The sequence below is a fragment of the Pteronotus mesoamericanus genome, unplaced genomic scaffold, assembly GCF_021234165.1.
Source record: "Pteronotus mesoamericanus isolate MK-2021 breed Mesoamerican mustached bat unplaced genomic scaffold, CSHL_Meso_final scaffold_232, whole genome shotgun sequence".
In the NCBI taxonomy this organism is placed as follows: Eukaryota; Metazoa; Chordata; class Mammalia; order Chiroptera; family Mormoopidae; genus Pteronotus; species Pteronotus mesoamericanus.
In genome coordinates, this window is record NW_026555311.1 from 27275900 (window position 1) to 27295706 (window position 19807).

Here is a 19807-nt window from a genome sequence, read left to right on the forward strand (position 1 = left end):
TGAGAAAGATGGCTTTTGCAATATGGGAAATGATTCAGCACAGGGATCCTAGCGGCTGACCCTTCCAGTTTTCTCCCAGAGCCACCAATTCCAGGCTGTCCTCACACATCTCTAAGTCCACTCTGCCTTCTCTCTGCCAGAGTCCAGGGTAAGTGGCTGAAAGTGAAATTTTATGCATTGGTCCTTTAAGATGGCTCTCTGCATCTCCAGCCATCTCTCCCTGGTAGACAGAAACCCTGCTGCTTTTCATAGCTGGATGTTATTTGGATTCCTTTCCTGGTTCTGGTGCTGTAGGCTGGAGAGCCCAGTTCAGGGTAGACCGCCCTCTCAGGGGGCAACCCCTGGCCACTGACATATCTCTCCGGAACTTCAGCTACTACCCATGGGAACCCAGCCAGCCCTCTCATGATTCCTTCACACTCCCGACCAGTCTTGTTGTGGTGAGGTGGTTTCTTCTGTCTGTCCTTGGTTATAAGGCTTCTCTCCAGCTAGTGTTCAGTTGGTTATTCAGGATGACTTTTCTATAACTTAGTTATAATTCCAGTGTGGTCCTGAGAGGAGGTTAGTGTAGCTTCCACTTAGTTCTCCGCCTCTTCAGTCCTCCACCATGGTCTTTTTTGATTTTTACGTACGTGTGCGCTCTGCCACCTTTGTACAGCTTCTCCATGATATAGACCTTAACCACCCCTCCCCAGTCTTAAAGACACTGGTACATAATCAAATCATCCTTCCCTGAAGCCTTTTCCAACTCCCTTGTCCACCACCCAAAAATAGCACTTTGGTCACATCTTTTACAGCAATTTCAGTGATTTTCCACTGCTTTATGTTTTTCTAAATTATAATCTTCTCAGAGGCAGAGATTATTTTTCACTTCATTTTACAGCTTTTGAAATATGGCTAGCTCAAAATGGGAATTCAGTCATTATTGAATAAATACATCCATTGTTCTAATTTTCTTAATCCTCTGATTCACCATAAATTCAAAAGTCTTGGCATATTTTATGAATAAAGCCCCAGGATATAAATTAAGAACTGTAAATTTAAAATCAGTTCCACATCCTATAGACTAAAACTAATAGTGTATGACCATCTAAACAAAAAACACCTTAAAAATTGTGATTCATTTCTCCTATTACTATAATATGCCTATCTTCTCATGATGACTCTTCCTTACTAAATATTTCATAATTGACATAACATGTTCATAAAATCCTTGGAACTTTTAGTATTTGAACAGAGCTTATGACCGTTTGAATTTTCTTGACATTGCACCAGCAAAATTATTGAGATAGTCCCAAAGCTATATTTACTGTGTGAAGCCCCCAAAGTTTAATTCACAGAGGTAGACCACTTGTGTTTGGGTCATTGGTACTTCAATTCTCTTGACCTCATTTTCCTAATCTCTATTTAAGCTAAAACCACAAAACCACTCGTGACACTACTATGATATGCAAGGTGTTACACCAGACACAGAGTTTGATTCATCAAACTAAAAGTAATGTAGTTGTAAGCGTTTCCTCTTTGTGGATATCCCCAGGACTTGATCTCTCTTGCTTACTTATTATACTATTTTATATATGAAAGTAGGGTTCTTCCCATGCCAAAGCAGAACCTCTGATGACACATATCCAAAGCTTAAGATTCTAACAAGCTGACTTAAACTTTTTCAAAATTCTTAGAGCAACTCTCATTCAGACTTTTTTTGTATAACTAAGACTATTAATTTAATGAAGTGTGGGATTTAGAGTGTATTTTAAGTGCTTCTTATATTTTGGGATCTCATCAACAGATTTTAATGTCACTTCCTGTGACTATCAATAAAGTTATCAAAGTAAAAGCAGTAAAATGTTTCCTTAATCTGCAAATTAAATGATTTTTCCCTGTAACATAAAGAATTCTGTTCTTGTTTTGCCCTGGCTGGTGTGGCTCACTGGATTGAGTGTCGGCCTGTGAATAAAAAGGTCTCTGGTCCAATTCCCAGTCAAGGGCACATGCCTGGGTTGCCCGCCAGGTCCCCAGTTGAGGGCATATGAGAGGCAACCAATCAATGTATCTCTCATATGCTGATGTTTCTCTCCCTCTCTTTCTCCCTTCCTTCCCCTTTCTCTAAAAATAAATTAATTAAATCTTTAAAAAAATTCTATTCTTTATGAATGGATGAATAACCATACAACGGTTTATGTCATAAGTCTTAAAATAGCCCTTGTAGGCCCTCCAAGTAGGTCGGTTCTCTTGGAATCATGTTTGTAAATTGTAATTTTTACTTCTGTTTCTGATAGTAATTGATCATGTATTCATGGTATTCCATTCAATGACATTTATCCATGAGCAACACCATCTTTACCATTAATTATGCTAAACTCCGTTTATTATCATTATCTGATACTTATTTGGAATTTACTCTTTATTAACCACAAAGCTAAGTGTGTTTTACATAATTACCTCAACAATTCTCTTAAGATAGATAGTGTTTTCATCCCTGTTTTATAGATAAGAAAACTGAGGTTCAGAGATGGCAAATGATTCTCCAAGGTCAATCAGTCATTTAACTCCAGAGTCTGTGTTGTTAGACCACTGAGCTGTGCTGCCTCCTTCTACCTTCCAGAGTTATCAAATGAGAAGTGTATACAAGGGACGGCATGAGACTAAAATGCTTCTCAAATGGCCCCTGCAAGCTCACATGGCCCTCTTGGTTATTGTCCTATAGGTCTGGTCAAGCCTCCTCTAAAACGATCTCGATCCGCACCTGATGGAGGAGATGAGGAGAACCAGGAGCAGTTACAAGACCAGATTGCTGAGAGCAGCTCAATAGAAGAGGAGGAGAAGACAGATAATGCCACCCTACTGCGCCTGTTAGAGGAAGGAGAAAAGGTATTGTGCTTCTAAAAAGTAAGGATTGTATTTAAGTAACTTGTTTCCATTTTACAAGACTAGTTGATAGGGTGGCAGAAGATAAATATTTCAGCCTCTCTAATGAAATACAATATTAAATAACATTTTGGGTTCAGTACTCTACTTATGCCATCTTCAGGATTTTCTAACCTAGCAGAGCACACTAAACAGCATGAAGTTTCATCAGATATAACATTAACAATTGATATGTAGTTCACTCTCTTCCTCTGTACCCTTTATCAAACTGCAGTTCTTGCTATAATTCTCTTATTCCAAACCCATGTACACAACTCATCCTGACATTATCTTAATAATTTTTTCTACACCTCTATACTTCCAGAAATTACATACAGGAAGTTTTAGCTAGTCTGTACCGTCTCCCACAGCCTTGTGTTCAACCCCTGCTGTCCGTCACTCACAGAATATTATCGTGCCTCCCCATTTGTCTCAACCTCCTGGACTTTGCCCGTCTCCCCAATCTCATTTTACTGACTCTTTTTTTTTAGCCTCTGCACCCTGCAGTATTGCAAGCCTTATAGTTTATGGCATCTGCAATGTTATTTCCTCATTCTGCACTCAACTCACTGTCGTCTTTGCCAAAATGCCCCTCTCTCAGTCATTTGCATGACCTCTCCTTGTAACTCCCATTGATACAGCCTCATTGATTTGGATGTCTTTAATACTCAAATGTAGGAAGTGTTTCTTGACTATCTTGCCATCTCAGGCTTGACTAGCTACCCCCCCGCCCCATGCTTTTAGAGTGCCTTATACATATTACTCTGTTTTACCGTGTCATGATTATTTGTTCCTGTTTCTGTCTCTGCCCCCAGACGGGGAGCTTCTGATAGACAGGCTCTGGTTCTTATTTGTCTCCCATTGTTTCACACAATTCCAGTCTCCTAACAGATACCCAATAAACCTCTGAATAAAGGAGTGATTGGTTGAGTAAATAAAAGGATAAATGAATGAAGGAATGAATTAATGTATAGTGATTATCATCTTTGCAAAGGATGGTCTTTTTGGCAGTTATATTAGATCCTGGAATAACCCTTGAAATTTTATCCACTAAGAAGTAATCACCAGAAATCAGAATATAATTTTAAAAAGTCTGTCTGAATTCATGACCTTATAAATCTACAATGAGAATATTTTTAAAAATCAAAGTACATTAGGTCTGAAGGAAACACAAGCTAGGCTCTAGGGTCTTGGGGGATTTTCTGTTTCTTGATTTAGGTGCTGGTTGCATCATATTTAGCATTTGAAAATCCAAGCTGTGTATTTATGAAAAACATTTTTCTGTAATATGTTACAGTATAATAAAGTTACTTAAAAAATAAATCAGCATTTTTCCTGTAACATTGTACATTTTTGTTATTGAAGTAGTTCATATGTGGCTATGAAAATTGACTTATATTTGGATATTTTAGAGAAAATTATTTTCTAATGGTGTCATTTGTTAGACTTTTAATCTCCTGAGTAGTTTTTTCCTCTAATTGCATTAAGTTTCAATAATGCAGGAAGTGTATTCAAAATACATTTGTTTGTCTTTGGTTTAGTTGCTGGTTTGTTTGTTTTTTTTCCTTGACTCATGTTGAATTGAGTTTAAACGAGAAAGAATTTTTACTAAGGACATATCCTCCTCATTGGAAAGAAAACAGTACTTACATTGAGAGATTTAGCAACTCCTTCCTCCTATGAGGAAAAGACTACTTCTGCCAACTTGGACTTTTTTACAATGGCACAGCAAATGGTCCGCCAGGCAGGCAGGATCCAGGTTGGAGTGGATAGGATATACAAACACCCCAATTCTAGTTCCAAGAGTTGTTATGGAAAAAGGAAGTGAGCTGTGTGGAAAACAAGACCGCCAACAATTGCTAACACGATTATGTACATTATCCTGCTCTCACCACAAGCCAGTGTACATTTGAGATTTACAAATGAAGACACAGGCCCAAAGAAATTAGGAAACTTGGCTACATCTATAAGTAACAAAACTGGTAATTCACACAGGATTGTTAGGCTCTATAGATCTTCTTTTTTCACTTATCTTTTTTCATTTTAATTTTATTGATTTAAGAGAGAGAAAAACACTGATTTGTTCTTCCACTTACTTATGCATTCTTTGGTTCATTCTTCTATGTGCCCTGACCATACATCAAACCCTCAACCTTGGCATGTAGGGGCAACACTCTAACTGACTGAGCTACCAGGCCAGGGGTGCAGACCTTTTTCACTCTGTATCATCTTGCCTCACAACAGGGACAATTTTAATTGGTTTACATGTATGCCTCACTTCTCTTTCCTGTCAGGTTTGTCATGATTGTCTTCCTCATTATCTGACTTATTCATCACTTGTAGATCCTAGTATATATATGCCTGGTTTACAGTGAGTACTCAGTAAATATTGAGAAAAACGGATGGATGGTTGGATGGGAGTGGATGATTAGAAGTAAATGGTTGTTTCCTTTTACTGACATCAGCTGCAAATCGGACTACTCTCTTAGCAGGTTCTTCTCAATAAGCTTAAACTTAGATTTAATATGCTTAGCTCAGGGGGTTGCCTTCACAGAGCAGCATCTCGGTAAAGCCCTGTTTGCCCGTGAAATTCGTGTTTTAAAACATTTTGCTTCAGTTATATCGAAGAAATTATCTCAGATTTTTTAAAAAACCTATGTTAGTGAATGTATATGGTTTTCTTTCTAGATCCAGCACATGTACCGCTGTGCTCGAGTACAAGGCCTAGATACTAGTGAGGGGCTACTTCTTTTTGGTAAAGAGCATTTTTATGTGATTGATGGATTTACAATGACAGCAACAAGGGAAATAAGAGACATTGAAACTTTGCCTCCAAAGTAAGTAAATGAATGAAGAGACATAAAGTACAGCTATCTTTAGAAGACAGTGTATTCAAATAGTTTTGTTAATCTAAAAATTGTTTTAAATACCATTACTTCTCAGTTTGTGTGCACCTATTATTAAATATTCACAAGGCTTATAGTTATTTAAAGATAATAAAGAAAAATTTTCCTTTTATATCACAATGAAAACTTAATAAAATTTATGACTGTGTTAATAACATTAGACACTGAATTCCTTATATTTGCAAATTGTTCTTTCTTGTTTCTTTAGGACCTGTTTTTCGTTGTTGCATTTTTTCCATTACAATTTATTCTCTTTTTACCCTCTTCCACCTCTACCCACCCCGCCCCCACAATCACCAAACTGTTGTCTATTTCCATGAATCCTTTCTCAATTTTGCTGTATCCCTCCACCACCTAACCCCCCCATCAAGAGCTGTCAACCTGTTCTCTTACCTGTGAGTCTGTCTCTGTTTTGCTTGTTAGTTCATTATATTCATTAGATTCCACATATGAGTGAAATCATATGGGATATGTCTTTCTCTGACTGGCTTATTTCACTTAGTGTAATATTCCGCCGATCCATCCATGCTGTTGCAAAGGGTAACACTTTCTTCTTTTTTACAGCTGAGTAGTATTCTGCTGAGTAGTATTCCATTGTGTAAATTTCTCATAGTTGTTTTATCCACTCGTCTACTGATGGACACTTGGACTGCTTCCAATCTCTGCTGTTGTAAAAAACACAACAGTGAACATCGGGGTGCTTATATTCTTTTAAATTAGTGTTTTATGTTTCTTTGGGTAACTGACTAGAAGTATAATCACTGGGTCATAAGGCAGTTTCATTTTTAACTTTTTGAGGTAATTCCATACTGCTTTCCACAGTGGCTGCACCAGTCTGCTTTCCCACCAACAGTGCAGAAGGTTCCCCTTTCTCTACATCCTCACCAGCACTAAAATTTCAGTACAAACATAGTTGTAGAGAAAATTCAGGTAGCTGCACTTTTCTCTACAATATTCTAACATGAAAGAACATCCGTGTAGGTGTAGTCACACACCTACAGGCAGTGTGACTACAGCACAGACAGGGATTAAGTTTTATCTATCTTCCTTTTCTTCTGCCAGACAAAGCTAGAAGGAAAATAAAAAGCTAAAGCCTTAGAAACCAGCATGTTCTTTTCTTCCTTTGACATTTCAGACACCTAACACTGTTGAATGTGGACATGGCCAATGCAGTTCATGCCTCAGAGATGTTTCAAATAATTACTTTCATCAACAATCAAGGCCACATTATGACTTTCATGGGCCTCATGCTCCATGTAAAAATATTAAAAATTATATTTTATGAGTGTTTTCAAGATGAATATATTCAAATTATGTATTAAAATATTTTCTTTTGCCTAAAAGTTTAATCTTTTTAGGATTTTAAAAGAAATTAAAACATTATCTTGATCTCCTAAAAGTACTTAGACCGAGGTAGTCTGCCTGATGGATAAGTCACCCCTGATAGCAATAATTGAATTTTTAAAATTAACTTCATCAAAGAAGGTGGCTTGTATGCTGAGTTGCGGACAAATTGTTCTCTCAGAAATTGTTTTTGAACTGAAATTTCTGATAGACTTCCCCACTCCTATTCATATGTTGAAAGTAACAGCTTTGGTTGAGTTGTGAATTTATCTCTTGCTGTGTTTTTGCTTATGTCCTTTCTCTTGGTTGCCTGTAGTATGCATGAGCCAATTATCCCTAGAGGAGCCAGGCAAGGCCCCAGTCAACTAAAGAGAACATGCAGCATTTTTGCATATGAAGATATCAAGGAGGTACATAAAAGGAGGTATCTCCTGCAGGTGGGTTGATTTAGTGGTACTAAATGTTTTGTCATGTTCCTTTATTCAGAGGATGTATTATTTTAAAACTGACACATGCCATGAAAACCTTCTATAGGACCTGCATTATCCCTTAGAGTATTTCTTAGATTATTCCTTAAATTTAGTTATGTGATAAGCAAGCTGATCTTAACATGGGCACATAAATCTGTGTAATGCATCTTTAAAAAATATATATATATAACCTAAAACTTAAGTGATATCATTGTTGTCCATCCTTATCTCTAGCTATCCAAATCAACATTATAGTTGCCCTTCAATATAAAAATTATACCCTCATTATAATTTTACAAAATTATAACTTTATAATTATTTTACCATTATTATTAAATATTTTAGAAACAAAACGAGAACACATTTACAACAAATTGGCTTTGTTTATTTTGTAATTGAATCTGCTGGGAATTTATGACTCATTATTCTTCAATGAGTTAATTTTTTTCAGTGCTGTATAAATCGATCATGGAAAAGTTAATATTTTAACCTTATTTTTGTTTTTCTTAATTTTTTTCTCTGATCATTTCAGCCTATTGCTGTGGAAGTTTTCTCTGGAGATGGACGGAATTACCTCCTTGCTTTTCAGAAAGGAATTAGAAATAAAGTCTATCAAAGGTATTGTTTATTACAAATACTTTATAATGCTATCCTGGGAAGAGATGCAAGGGAAACTAGTACCAGTTTAGCTAGTTCTTAAAAATCTAGAATTTAGATCAGTGAATTAACTTCTTTGAAGAAAATGTTTGTTTCATTTTCTCCAGCCTCTTAAAGCAGTATTTTTCTTACTAGCTTTTAAAATGATGCTATTTTATTTTGAAATGCCTTTTTTTTCTTTGGGTAGCTTATAGTTATCATCAAAAGCTACTTTCATCACTAAGTCCTCTGTCTCCAAATGGGAAAAAGGATGGTGAAACCGTAGCTTCAAAAATTGTACTTCTGTTTCACAATAGGCTTTCTTTACATTGAAACGCTCTAGACTGAGTTTCCTTAGAAATTACATTCATATGAGATTTTTCTCTGGACTTGGAAGGGAAGTTGGATTCCTTCATCATTGAAAAAGTAACACAGCAAAATAAAAGAGTTAATCTAATGTAAGTATATTTTACCAAAAGTATATTTTGGTAAATATACTTTTTTTTGTAAAAATAATTTACAAAGTATACATTGTAAAAAAGAAAAACAGTACATATCCATAGCACTTGATGATATTTCTGTTGGATGTGTGAATGATGAGGTTTTTATAAACTGATAAGATATGCAACACTTCCTCTCACACTTGGAAGGGTGGTATAGATGCTGCAAGCCCTCTAGTAAGGGAAGTTTTGTATTTCAAGTGATTGCCGTGAGGAATGACTAATACCAAGCAACATTGCTTATCAGCACAGTAGAGTGATATTACCTGTGAGCACCTGGGAATGAGGTGGTTCTTCAAATCAAGTGATTGTGCATGTGGGTTAGTAATTCACATATGGGAGGAACTAAGTAAAGTGACTGTAATTTTAATTATTTATCTTATTAATCTCTGAAGGTGAAAATGTTTTCAATGCTAGGAAATTATTTACTCTTCATAGTTGGAAACCATTACAAGTAGATAAGTTTTTCTTTCTCCAAGAAATTTTTGTGTCCACATTCATTCCAAGAATTTCCACAAAATTCTCTTTGACTAAAAAATTTACGTTGATATTGTGGTCAACTCTGAAAAAAATGTATGAGTGTCACATAAGTTTCTTATCTTGCGTGTATCTTCATTTGTTCAGTGGTACATCTGTCATTCATTTAGTTATCATAATTACTTGCTGTCTTGTGAATATTTACCTGTTAATTACTCTAGGACTTCATTAAGTTGGCTCAATTCCTGTGAGACAGTGTTGCAAGGCCTTTTCTTCTGGTAACATGGCAGCATATGTAAAAATCCCAAATGGCTGATTTTGCTATGGACCTTTATTATTTGGCTTTAGAAGGCACCAGCTTATCCATTTTTTGTAACAGGGTATTCTAACTATTATGTATTCCCGTTGCCTGCCATTTATTGGGAAATGGAGAGGTAAATGCAACAATTAAGACGTAAATGAACCATCTGTCCTTTTTTTAAAAATTTTATTTTATTCAGCAGTATTAAAAGAAACCAACAGAGTCAAGAGGGAAGGAGAGAGGGGTGGGCAAGGATAGCAAAGGGAAGGGTCAAGTCAAGGAACATGTATAAAGGACCCGTGGACAAAGGCAAAGTGGGGAAGGATTGAAGAAGGGAGGTGGGCAAGGGGGGTAGGGGAAAGTGGTGGAGGAAAGGTGGAGACAAAGGTATTTGAACAAAAAATAAAAAGTTAAAAAAAAATGGCATTAAACATGGAGCTCGAAAAGATCAAAAAAAATTTTTATTTTATTCTTGTTTAGTCTATTACAGTTGTCCCAGTCTTTCCCCCTTTGTCCTCCTCCACCCATCCCACCCCACCCCCCCCCCCACAATCCATCTCCACCCTGTTGTCTGTGTCCTTGGGTCCTTCATACGTGTTCCTTGACTAGTCCCTCCCCCTTCATTCTACCACTGCCTCAACCCCTTCTGGCAACTGTCAGTCTGTTCTCTGTTTCCATGTCACTGGTTCTGTTTTGCTCATTAGTTTATTTTGTTCATTAAATTTGTCTTTTAAGTGATATGATATGGTATTTGTCTTTCACCGACTGGCTTATTTCACTTAGCACAATAGTCTCCATTTCCATCCATGCCGTCATGAAGAGTAGGAGTTCTTTCCTTCTGCTCCATAGTAGTCCATTGTATGAATGTACCGGAGTTTGGGCGGGGGACGGTTAAGATTTTATTTATTTATTTTTAGACAGAAGGGAGGGGAGAAAAACAGAGGGAGAGAAACATCAGTGGGTAGTCGCCAATCACATGCCCCCTACTGGGGACCTGGCCCGCAACTCAGGCATGTGCCCTGACTGGAAATTGAACCAGTGACCCTTTGGGTCACAGGCTGGCACTCAATCCACTGAGCCACTCCAGCCAGGGCCATACCACAGTTTTTTAATCTGTTCATCTACTGATGGACACTTAGGCTGTTTCCATCACTGGTCTATTGTAAAGAGTGCTGCTATGAATATCAGGGTGCATAAGTTCTTTTGAATTGGTGTCTCAGAATTCTTAGGGTTTATTCCCAGCAGTGGAATCACTGGATCATAAGGCAATTCCATTTTTAGTTTTTTGAGAAAATTCCATACCGTTTTCCATGGTGGCTGCAGCAATCTACATTCCCACCAACAGTGCACTAGGGTTCCCTTTTCTCTACAACCTCGCCAGCACACATAGCAATATTTTTGGCCACATATCTCCTAGGGCAAGGGAAATAAAGGAAAAAATTAGCAAATGGGACTACATCAAATTCAAAAGCTTCTGCATGGCTAAAGAAGCCATCATCAAAATGAAAAGGGAACCGACTGTATGGGAAAACATTTGCCAGTGATACATCGAACAAGCGTTTAATCTCCAAAATATATAAAGAACCCACACAACTCAGCACCAGGAAGACAAACAATCCAATCAAAAAATGGGCAGAGGACCTGAATAGACTCTTCTCCAAGGAGAACATGCAGAGGTCCCAGAGACACATAAAAGGATGCTCAGCATCACTAGCCATCAGAGAAATGCAAATTAAAACCACAATGAGATATCACCTCACACTTGTCAGAATGGCTGTCATTAATAAATCATCTGTCGTTTCTTAAGCTCCCATTAGATTCTGACTGAGACTTCATTTCCAATTTTATGCTGTTTTTAAATTTTCCAGGTTTTTGGCTGTAGTGCCATCTCTAACAGACAGTTCAGAATCTGTGTCTGGGCAACGTCCGAACACAAGTGTGGAGCAAGGGTAGGTTGTTTGCTTCTTGCATTATAATTTAATAGTAAAATTAGGATGTTTGTATCTGAACAGTATTATTTAATATTCTGATGAGGTTCTCCTTTCCTGGTGGTTGCACAAAATTGTTTAATTACTGAAAACTAGAACGAAAAAAAATGTATGTGTGACCACTTATGCCAAATCAGAGCTCACATTTTAATCAGTTTCTTGGAGTCTTTTAAGTGTGCATATATTCCTATGTGCATAATTGAGTTCCTACTATACAGATTCCTATTCTGCTTCTTCCATTCAGTGTTTTATATAAATATTTCTCCTGCTTTAAAAAATTCTTCAGAAATATTACTGTATTTGCTTCCTATTCATCATATGTATAAAACATCTTATTTGTGGATATTTCATTTTTATCATGTCCCCTTTTTATAATAATGGAAGTGTGATTCCTGATTATTTTTTAAAGTCCCCTTAGTAAAAGAAAGGGTGTGAATTTGAAGGGTTTTGGCACACCAAACCAAATTCCCATAAAAATTATACACGTTATATTCCACTATTTGTGGATAAGTTTAATTGTCTCCATAACATGCTTGTCAACTTTTTATAATTTTTAAATTTTCACTGATTTTATAAAATGGTTTTTTTTTTTTTTTTTAAATGTGCACTCTTTTATTATTAGGACTAGAGCTCTGTAAATGTTTGTTAGCCACTTAAAATCATCATTTGTGAATTATCTATAACTTTTGGCCATTTTTTTTCTGCATTTCATGGTGGTGATGGTAGTTTGATTTTTTTTCCTCTTATTTGAGATATAATTGACACATAACATTTGATTAGTTTAAGGTATACAATATAATGATTTGATATTTGTACATATATTTTGAAATGACCACCACAGTAATTAGTTAACCTCTCAAGTTATTAATTTGTATGGAATTTTTCTATAATAATATATTACTCTTATGCTTGTCATACCTGTTGCAAATTGCCCAGTTTTCCTTTTTTTCTTTAAACACTTAAATTTAAACTTACACTTTTATGTGTTCAAACCTATCAGTGGTTCCCTTTGCTCTTTTCAGCTGCTTTTACTCTTAGAAAGTCCTCCTAGGTGATGAAGCCATTTTAAGAATCCTTATACCCACCTCCATTTACAGTCACTCAGGACTGCTAGTCCTTTATAATCCACTGGAAGAGAAACAGTGCTTTTGGGCTACAAATGAACAATTATAACATGCAAGAATATGATTTAAAACTTTACTGGATATTGTATAATTTGTAAATAAAATTTGAGCCCGGTCTGTGTTTATCTAAATATATTAAATTTGCGTATTTCTGCTTAGTTTGTTGCTTTTATTTTTCTTTAGCTGAGATTTAGCAAATAAAAATGCTAAATATATGCTTTTGTTAACCTTAGAAACATGTTCTGTTCCTAATCATTTGTGGTATTAATATAAATACAGGAAGTGAGAAGCTCCCTTAGAGCACATTAGCCTTTTTTCCACTTGAAATGAAATTGCTAGTACCTTTACCTGCCTAGATAATCTTAAACTTGCTGTTTCATTGATCCTACTACATTTTGTGCTGAATTGGCAGTTCTTGAAGGACTTCTAAAAGCTCAATCAAGAAGCAGATACTCATTTCTAACTTTATTCTTCTAATTGTTCCCTCTCTTATAAACTTGAGGCGTGATTATAGCTCTATTTGGAGGGAGAGTATCCTCTGCTTTCATTTTTTCTAATGGGAAGAATTTGTCTAGGAGTGGAAAGTAGTATCTGTACCATTGAGCTGAGTCTATTAATTTCCTTTCAGACAATAATATATATGTAGTTAAATGTTTGCCTACTGGTTCAGTGGCCACTTTATAATCTTCAAAATATTAATTATCAATGTTATAAAGCTATTAAGCCAAAGAAGTGTTTTACAGTATTCTAGAAAAGGCTGCTATCAAAAAAAAAAAAGTCCATAATATTAAATTACCTAAACAGCAATGACTTTTCCATCAGAATATTCATATTCTCATTCACTTAGCAACATCTCCGTTAGGAAATAGCTATGCATATACTATGTACAAAATATTGTATGCTATTTCAGTTATTACAACTTAATGTATTTAAATTCTTTTACATAGTGGTTATTGGGAAAGGTAGAAGGTTGGACTAGATCAATGTTTTTCAAAGTCTTTGGCCATAACCCACAATTAAAAAATACAAAGTCTGTCCAGAAACTGTCCAGCCATGTACTAAGAAAAGTAGAGATACTTATTGAAGAAGATACAAGAAACAATGTACATAGAACAATGATACCTCAGTCGCCTTCAAAGTAGGCACCTTGAGACCGCACACAGTTCCACTAGTTGCCCTCAGCTACCCAGTCATATTTTCCTGAATCTCATCGATGGTCTGAAATCTCTTCCCATTCAAAGGTGGTTTTAGCTTTGGGAAAAGCCAGAAATCGCAGGGCACCAAATCGGGGCTGTAGGCGGGCTGAGTCACCTGGGTGATTTGGTGTTTTGCCAAAAAACTCTGCAGGAAACATGATGTGTGAGCAAGTGTATTGTCATGATGGAGATGCCTGTCACCAGTTGCCCATAGCTGTGGCCTTCTAAATCATCCGAATAGTTTCCGCAGAGGAATATTCAAGCTTAATGGAGAATTTGATGCACATTTATTGCTCTATTTGTTCAGTCATTTTGAATGTGACGCCACCCAGTGCACATGGTCACTCATCCGCATCTATAGCCCCCACTCTCTAGTCCAGTGAAATTGTCATTGTTCACACATGCACATTCCAGTCCACTCATGCTCCTTGCCTGCCAGGTTACATCGATGTTGCATCAACTGTTCTTACAATATTAACAATAGCTGAACTTTTTCTGGATAGACCTCATATATTCTACATTGCATCTCAGAACACACAAACTGAGTTAGAAAAACGAAGACAAAATGTGCTGAAAATACTTTCCGTTACTGTCTGCATTGCCTTCTGATGTTCTGTTTCCCTCAGTTCAATTCCATGTAATTTCATTTTTCAAAATGCTGATTGCAACCCATTAAACCAATTTTAGACCTACTAATAGGTCCTCCATAGTTTGAAAAATTCCAGGACAGGGTGACTTAAAATTGTCAACTTACTAGTCAGGTTTAAAGTGCTACTGCCTACAATTTAATTATTTCTTGTTTTCAGATCTGGATTGCTTAGCACTTTGGTTGGAGAGAAGTCTGTCACTCAGAGATGGGAGGTAAGCCTCCTTTGTAATTTATAGTTGGATGGTGTAAATCATACAATTAAAAGCAATTTAATAATCCATAAAATAGGTACCATACAAAAAAAGTACTGTTTTTGTTCTTTTGAGAAGACATTTTAATGTTCTGAAACCTAGAAGAAAGAAATTGTCCTTTATCTCATTTTGCATATAACATTTTTAAAAGTGAACATAGTGGAGATAATTGATTGCTTTAAAATGAACCTTTATTTATCTTTCTCAAGAGAGGTGAAATAAGTAACTTCCAGTATTTGATGCACTTGAACACTTTGGCTGGCAGATCGTATAATGATCTCATGCAATATCCTGTTTTTCCTTGGATCCTGGCAGATTACGACTCAGAGGTAAATCTCAAATCATTTTGTGTCAGTGGAGCACATCTGAAAAGTAATTAAGAGATAATGCAATGGCTCCAATGTTTTATTTGCTTTATAGTTTAAAGTTCTCAGCAGCACTTACTCCAAGAAAATGAGAAGAGCTTTAGCTTGGACTTCTACAGAATGTGGATAATTGACAAACTTCTTGGGTATTAATTCATAACTTCTATTTGGTTTCTTAAGTGCTAATCAATTTGTATCCACTGGTGAATGTCTCTCTCCTCTCTACATTGCAGCCAGTTTCAGAAACACATAATTGAGTCATCCCTCTGTTTAAAATGATTCAGTGAATCATAATCACAATTTGAAGAGAATTTAAAAATCTCTGTAGCGTGTCCTTTACAAAGTAGCTCTTATGAATCTGTCCTTTACTCACAGGATTGCTATTCTGGGCTACCCTGTCAATCTCCCTGATATATCCCCTCAGTACCGCATGTGCTACGCCTCTGGGGCAGAATTCTCCCCAGTGCTCATGCACATCTCTTCCCACCTACAGATTCACCTGGCTAGCTCCATTTCACCCTGCAAGAGACATAGAAGTATCACCTCTGGCGAGCCTTCCGTCCTCTCTCTCCTCTTCTATTCACACACTGCCTTAAAGATGTATCATGGTACCTTGTTTTACAACATGTTACAATCATGACTTGTTTCTGACCCTACTCGACTGAGGTCCTTGAGTACAAAGACTATCTTATGTGTCCCTTAATTCCCAATATCTAGTATAATGCCTGATACTTAGAATACTCTTTAATGTTTATTGAGTTAACAAAAACAATTCATGAAGTATTTCGCATATAGAATTTGAGGGGACAAATGTACTAACTTATATTCATAAATGTGGATGTGTTTCTCCTGCCCAAGGCTTTTAAAATACACATTTCACAAAATTGGTCAGTCTTACGCCCTATAAAAAGAATATAAAATAAATATCCCACAAGTGCATATTTCAAATTTCTACTTTTAAGTCCTTCAGGAGGTAAATTTGGGTTTCCTTTCAAATATATGAATTACATCAATTAGAGATGAGCACTTAAAATAATTTGTGGTAGGCAGTCTGAAAGATTCCATCTCATTTCGAAAGTTACTTCATCTTGTTTGATGTTGTCTTTTAGATGTGAACGAATTACTGAGTGCTCTACTTTATTTCACTTTCCAATCACCTCAAAGAAGGAAATGCTCAAAAGTGAAGTCGGAGTGAAACAAGGGAGGAGGGAAACAGAACAGCAAGGAGATTTGATCTTCTGGTTATGTGGGTGGTAGAGGGTAAAGATGAATTGGAGCTTTTATGTCCAGAGTCTCTGCCTTTGTCCTTGCCAAGAATGGGAAGGATTTCCCTTCCTACTGCTCATCTCCAAACGTGGATCCTGAGTGCCTTCATCTGTGAACACTTAATTTCCAAAGCAGTTGTCTTCAAATTGAATCAGCTCACAAACTGCCATGTACCTCTCTGTAAAATGTGACTAACCAGTAGGTACATAGCTTGTTTTGGAGTCCAGTTCCACCAATGCAACCCTACAGATACTAGCACATTTATAAATCACCATTGTCTGCTGTAGTCACCATATGTATCTATGATGGTGAGAATAAAGGAAGTGTAGCAACGTGGAATTGTGTTTTGTTTTATATTTTAGGAGGTAGATCTTACTAATCCCAAGACATTTAGAAACCTGTCTAAACCGATGGGAGCACAGACAGATGAACGATTAGCTCAATATAAGAAGCGATATAAAGACTGGGAAGATCCTAATGGTAAGTAACTTTTCTTGTCATTAGACTTTATACCTAATTTCAAAAGTGAGCCATTATTTAGTGGTCTGACATCCATGCGTATTTCCACAAATTCCTTAAATATCATTACTTCTGTTTATGTTATATATGTACATACCTATATAACTGTCAGTGTAGAAAATCAGGTTTTGTATGACAACTGATGGCCATGCTTAGAAGGGATCTTTTTAGATAGCCTATCAGGTACTGACAGAAAACTAAGTATGTGTGCTTCATATAGGGCAGAAATTTTCCATCATCATGTGCCTGTATTTTGAATCATATTTAGGCCAGCAACTACAATTTCATTTATTAACTCTTTTTCAAACCCTTTTGCATTAAAAAATTGACTGCTTTCTGAAAACACTATTCAGTTTACTTGTATTTACTATGTTTAATGTTCATCATGCATGCCTCACAAACAAAACAGCAAAAGAAAAAAGAAAACCCTAAGCCTAACAATATTCCCTATGCGGACTCTTTTCTCCCCCTGCCTAGAAGAGTGGTAAAATCTAGTAAACTGTATCTATAAATCAGTAAATATCCTGCTTCAGTGGAGATGGTTTGCTCTTAAGGGTTATCTATTACATTAAATCCTCAAAACACAAATTGTTAGATAGACTAAGTTTGGGGGAAAAGGCATCAAATTATACTTACTTTTGATTACTACCAAATGTATCAGTGAGAGGTAGCAGTGTCAGCATTAAATTTTCCTGCTACAAATGCCAGCACTAACTGTATTTAGTGTCACAGTCATCACACACGTTAGCATTTTCAAGCCTATTAATACCAGTTTTTTTTCGTATTTACTCTTTTGTTTTCAATTATGCTTTAATCTTTCCTGGAGCAGGAGAAACTCCAGCCTACCACTATGGGACCCACTATTCATCTGCAATGATTGTGGCTTCATACCTAGTGAGGATGGAACCGTTCACACAGATCTTCTTAAGGCTACAGGTAAAACTCTAAATTTAGAATTTTTCATTTTATAAAAGCCTTTCTATTTAAAATTGCTGCTTTTCAAAAAATATTATTATCCTGCTTTACAAGACTTACAAGGTTTCAGTCTCAAAAGTAATCAAACATAATTAAAGTGAAATATTGCTGGACCAAAACTGATGAATAAACTAGAATTCACTTATAAAAAACAAGTGCTGACGTCTTTTAGCCAAAAGAACAAATAGCACACAAGGTCTGTCCGGAAAAAGTCCAGCCATTGTTTATATAATGGGAACAGTTTGTGTGATATCAATGTAACCTGGAAGCCAAGGAGAATGGACTGGAATGCACATGTATGAACAATGACAGCTTCACTGTACTAATTAGTTAGGAGAGTAACTGCCTTTAAGTGGCATGTGTACTGTATGGCCGTCACATTCAGAATGAACTAGTAGAACGATGAATCTGCATCAGATTTTGCGTTAAGCTTGAACATTCCTCCATGGAAACTCTTCAGATAATTGAGAAGGCCACAGCTATGGGCATCTGGTGATTGGCAGCTTCCTCACGACAACACACCGCCTCATGCATCACCAAAAAACTGCAGGAAACAGAGTTTTTTGGCACAACATCAAATCACCCAGGTGACTCAGCCCCGCTACAGCCCAGATTTGGTGCCCTGCAACTTCTGGCTTTTCCCAAAACTAAAAGCACCTTTGAAAGGGAAAATATTTCAGACCATCGAAGAGATTCAGAAAAATACAACTCGGCAGCTGGGCAATTGGGGGGACTGTGTGAGGTCTTAAGGTATCCACTTTTAAGGGGACTGAGGCATCATTGTCTTATGTACAGTGTTTCTTGTATCTTGTATCTTCTTCAATAAATGTCTCTGTTTTTCATAGTGCATGGCTGGATACCATCTGGACAGACCTCATATGCTTTCTAGCCATGTATATGGAATTCAGCCTTATTTGGCTGAATTCAAGAAACATTTTTTAAAAAGTAATGTAGTCTGTCTCATTTGCTGTCTTCTTTATTATTATTGTTTTTCACCACATTTTCTAGTGTTCTAGGTACTTAGAGGACTTCAGTGAATCAAGACAAAAGCCCTGCCTTGTGGAGCTCATATACTCTTTTTTATTAAAGGTGCCAGACAAACAAAATAAATAAACATATTGTCACATGTTTTAGAATGTGATGAATGCTATCAGGAACATACAGGCCAGGGAAAAGGGAATGGAAAGTGCAGGAATGGGAGGTAGGGGAGGTTAAGATGCAGTTTTAAAGACTGGTCAGAGTAGGTCTCCTTGAAAAGGTGACATCTGAACAAAAACTGGAAGGTGGTGAGGGAGTTACTCATGCCAGTATCTAGAGAAAGTGTGTCCTAGACAAAGGCAACAGCCCATGTGAGTGCCCTGAGTCAGGTGTATGCCCGAGGTGTATGAGGAACAGCAAAAAGGCCAGTATATCTGGAGCAGAGTAAGTGTGGGGAAAATCATAGAGGCTAGATTGTGGCAAGCCTTGGTGGCCATTGTGTGGACTTCGGCAGTTTCCCACAATGAACTGTATTATAGAGACAAATACTCTGCATTTTCTTAAAACACAGCTATAGGGAGTTTGACTGAGGAAGCGTGTGGGGTATCTGTGAAGCTGTGTAAGCAAAAGAAATCCCATTTCTATTTGAATTTGTTTCATCAATCTGTATCTTTTTGATCACCTTTCTAGTCCTCCATTTAATTCTCATTGGTATGAGAACTTCCATGTTGTGTTATTTATGAAATCAGTCAAGCACATATATAACTTGAACATCTCAAACTATAAATGACTACATTATAGCCTTTAAGAGAGCATCATCCCAATGTGAAAGAATTCGTATTCCTTATTGTGTTGCCTCTCTAAAAACTAATATTTTTAAATGACTTCACATTTGGATTTTATTTTGATTACAAAACAAATACGTTGAGCACTCTTTGTAAGGAATACCCGAAAG

At 36.6% G+C, this 19807-nt stretch overlaps 1 protein-coding gene across 2 annotated transcripts in view; it reads left to right on the top strand.

Annotated features, from left to right (window-relative positions):
* WDFY3 (WD repeat and FYVE domain containing 3) overlaps positions 1 to 19807 on the top strand; it is a 271717-nt gene that overhangs the window by 226915 nt on the left and 24995 nt on the right. For both annotated transcript variants that reach the window (XM_054591789.1, XM_054591790.1), the window contains 9 exons: positions 2708 to 2871; positions 5596 to 5744; positions 7474 to 7594; positions 8160 to 8245; positions 11410 to 11490; positions 14656 to 14710; positions 14959 to 15078; positions 16743 to 16860; positions 17729 to 17835. In XM_054591789.1, coding sequence (XP_054447764.1) covers positions 2708 to 2871; positions 5596 to 5744; positions 7474 to 7594; positions 8160 to 8245; positions 11410 to 11490; positions 14656 to 14710; positions 14959 to 15078; positions 16743 to 16860; positions 17729 to 17835 — 1001 coding nt within the window. The remainder of the gene's footprint in view (positions 1 to 2707; positions 2872 to 5595; positions 5745 to 7473; positions 7595 to 8159; positions 8246 to 11409; positions 11491 to 14655; positions 14711 to 14958; positions 15079 to 16742; positions 16861 to 17728; positions 17836 to 19807) is intronic.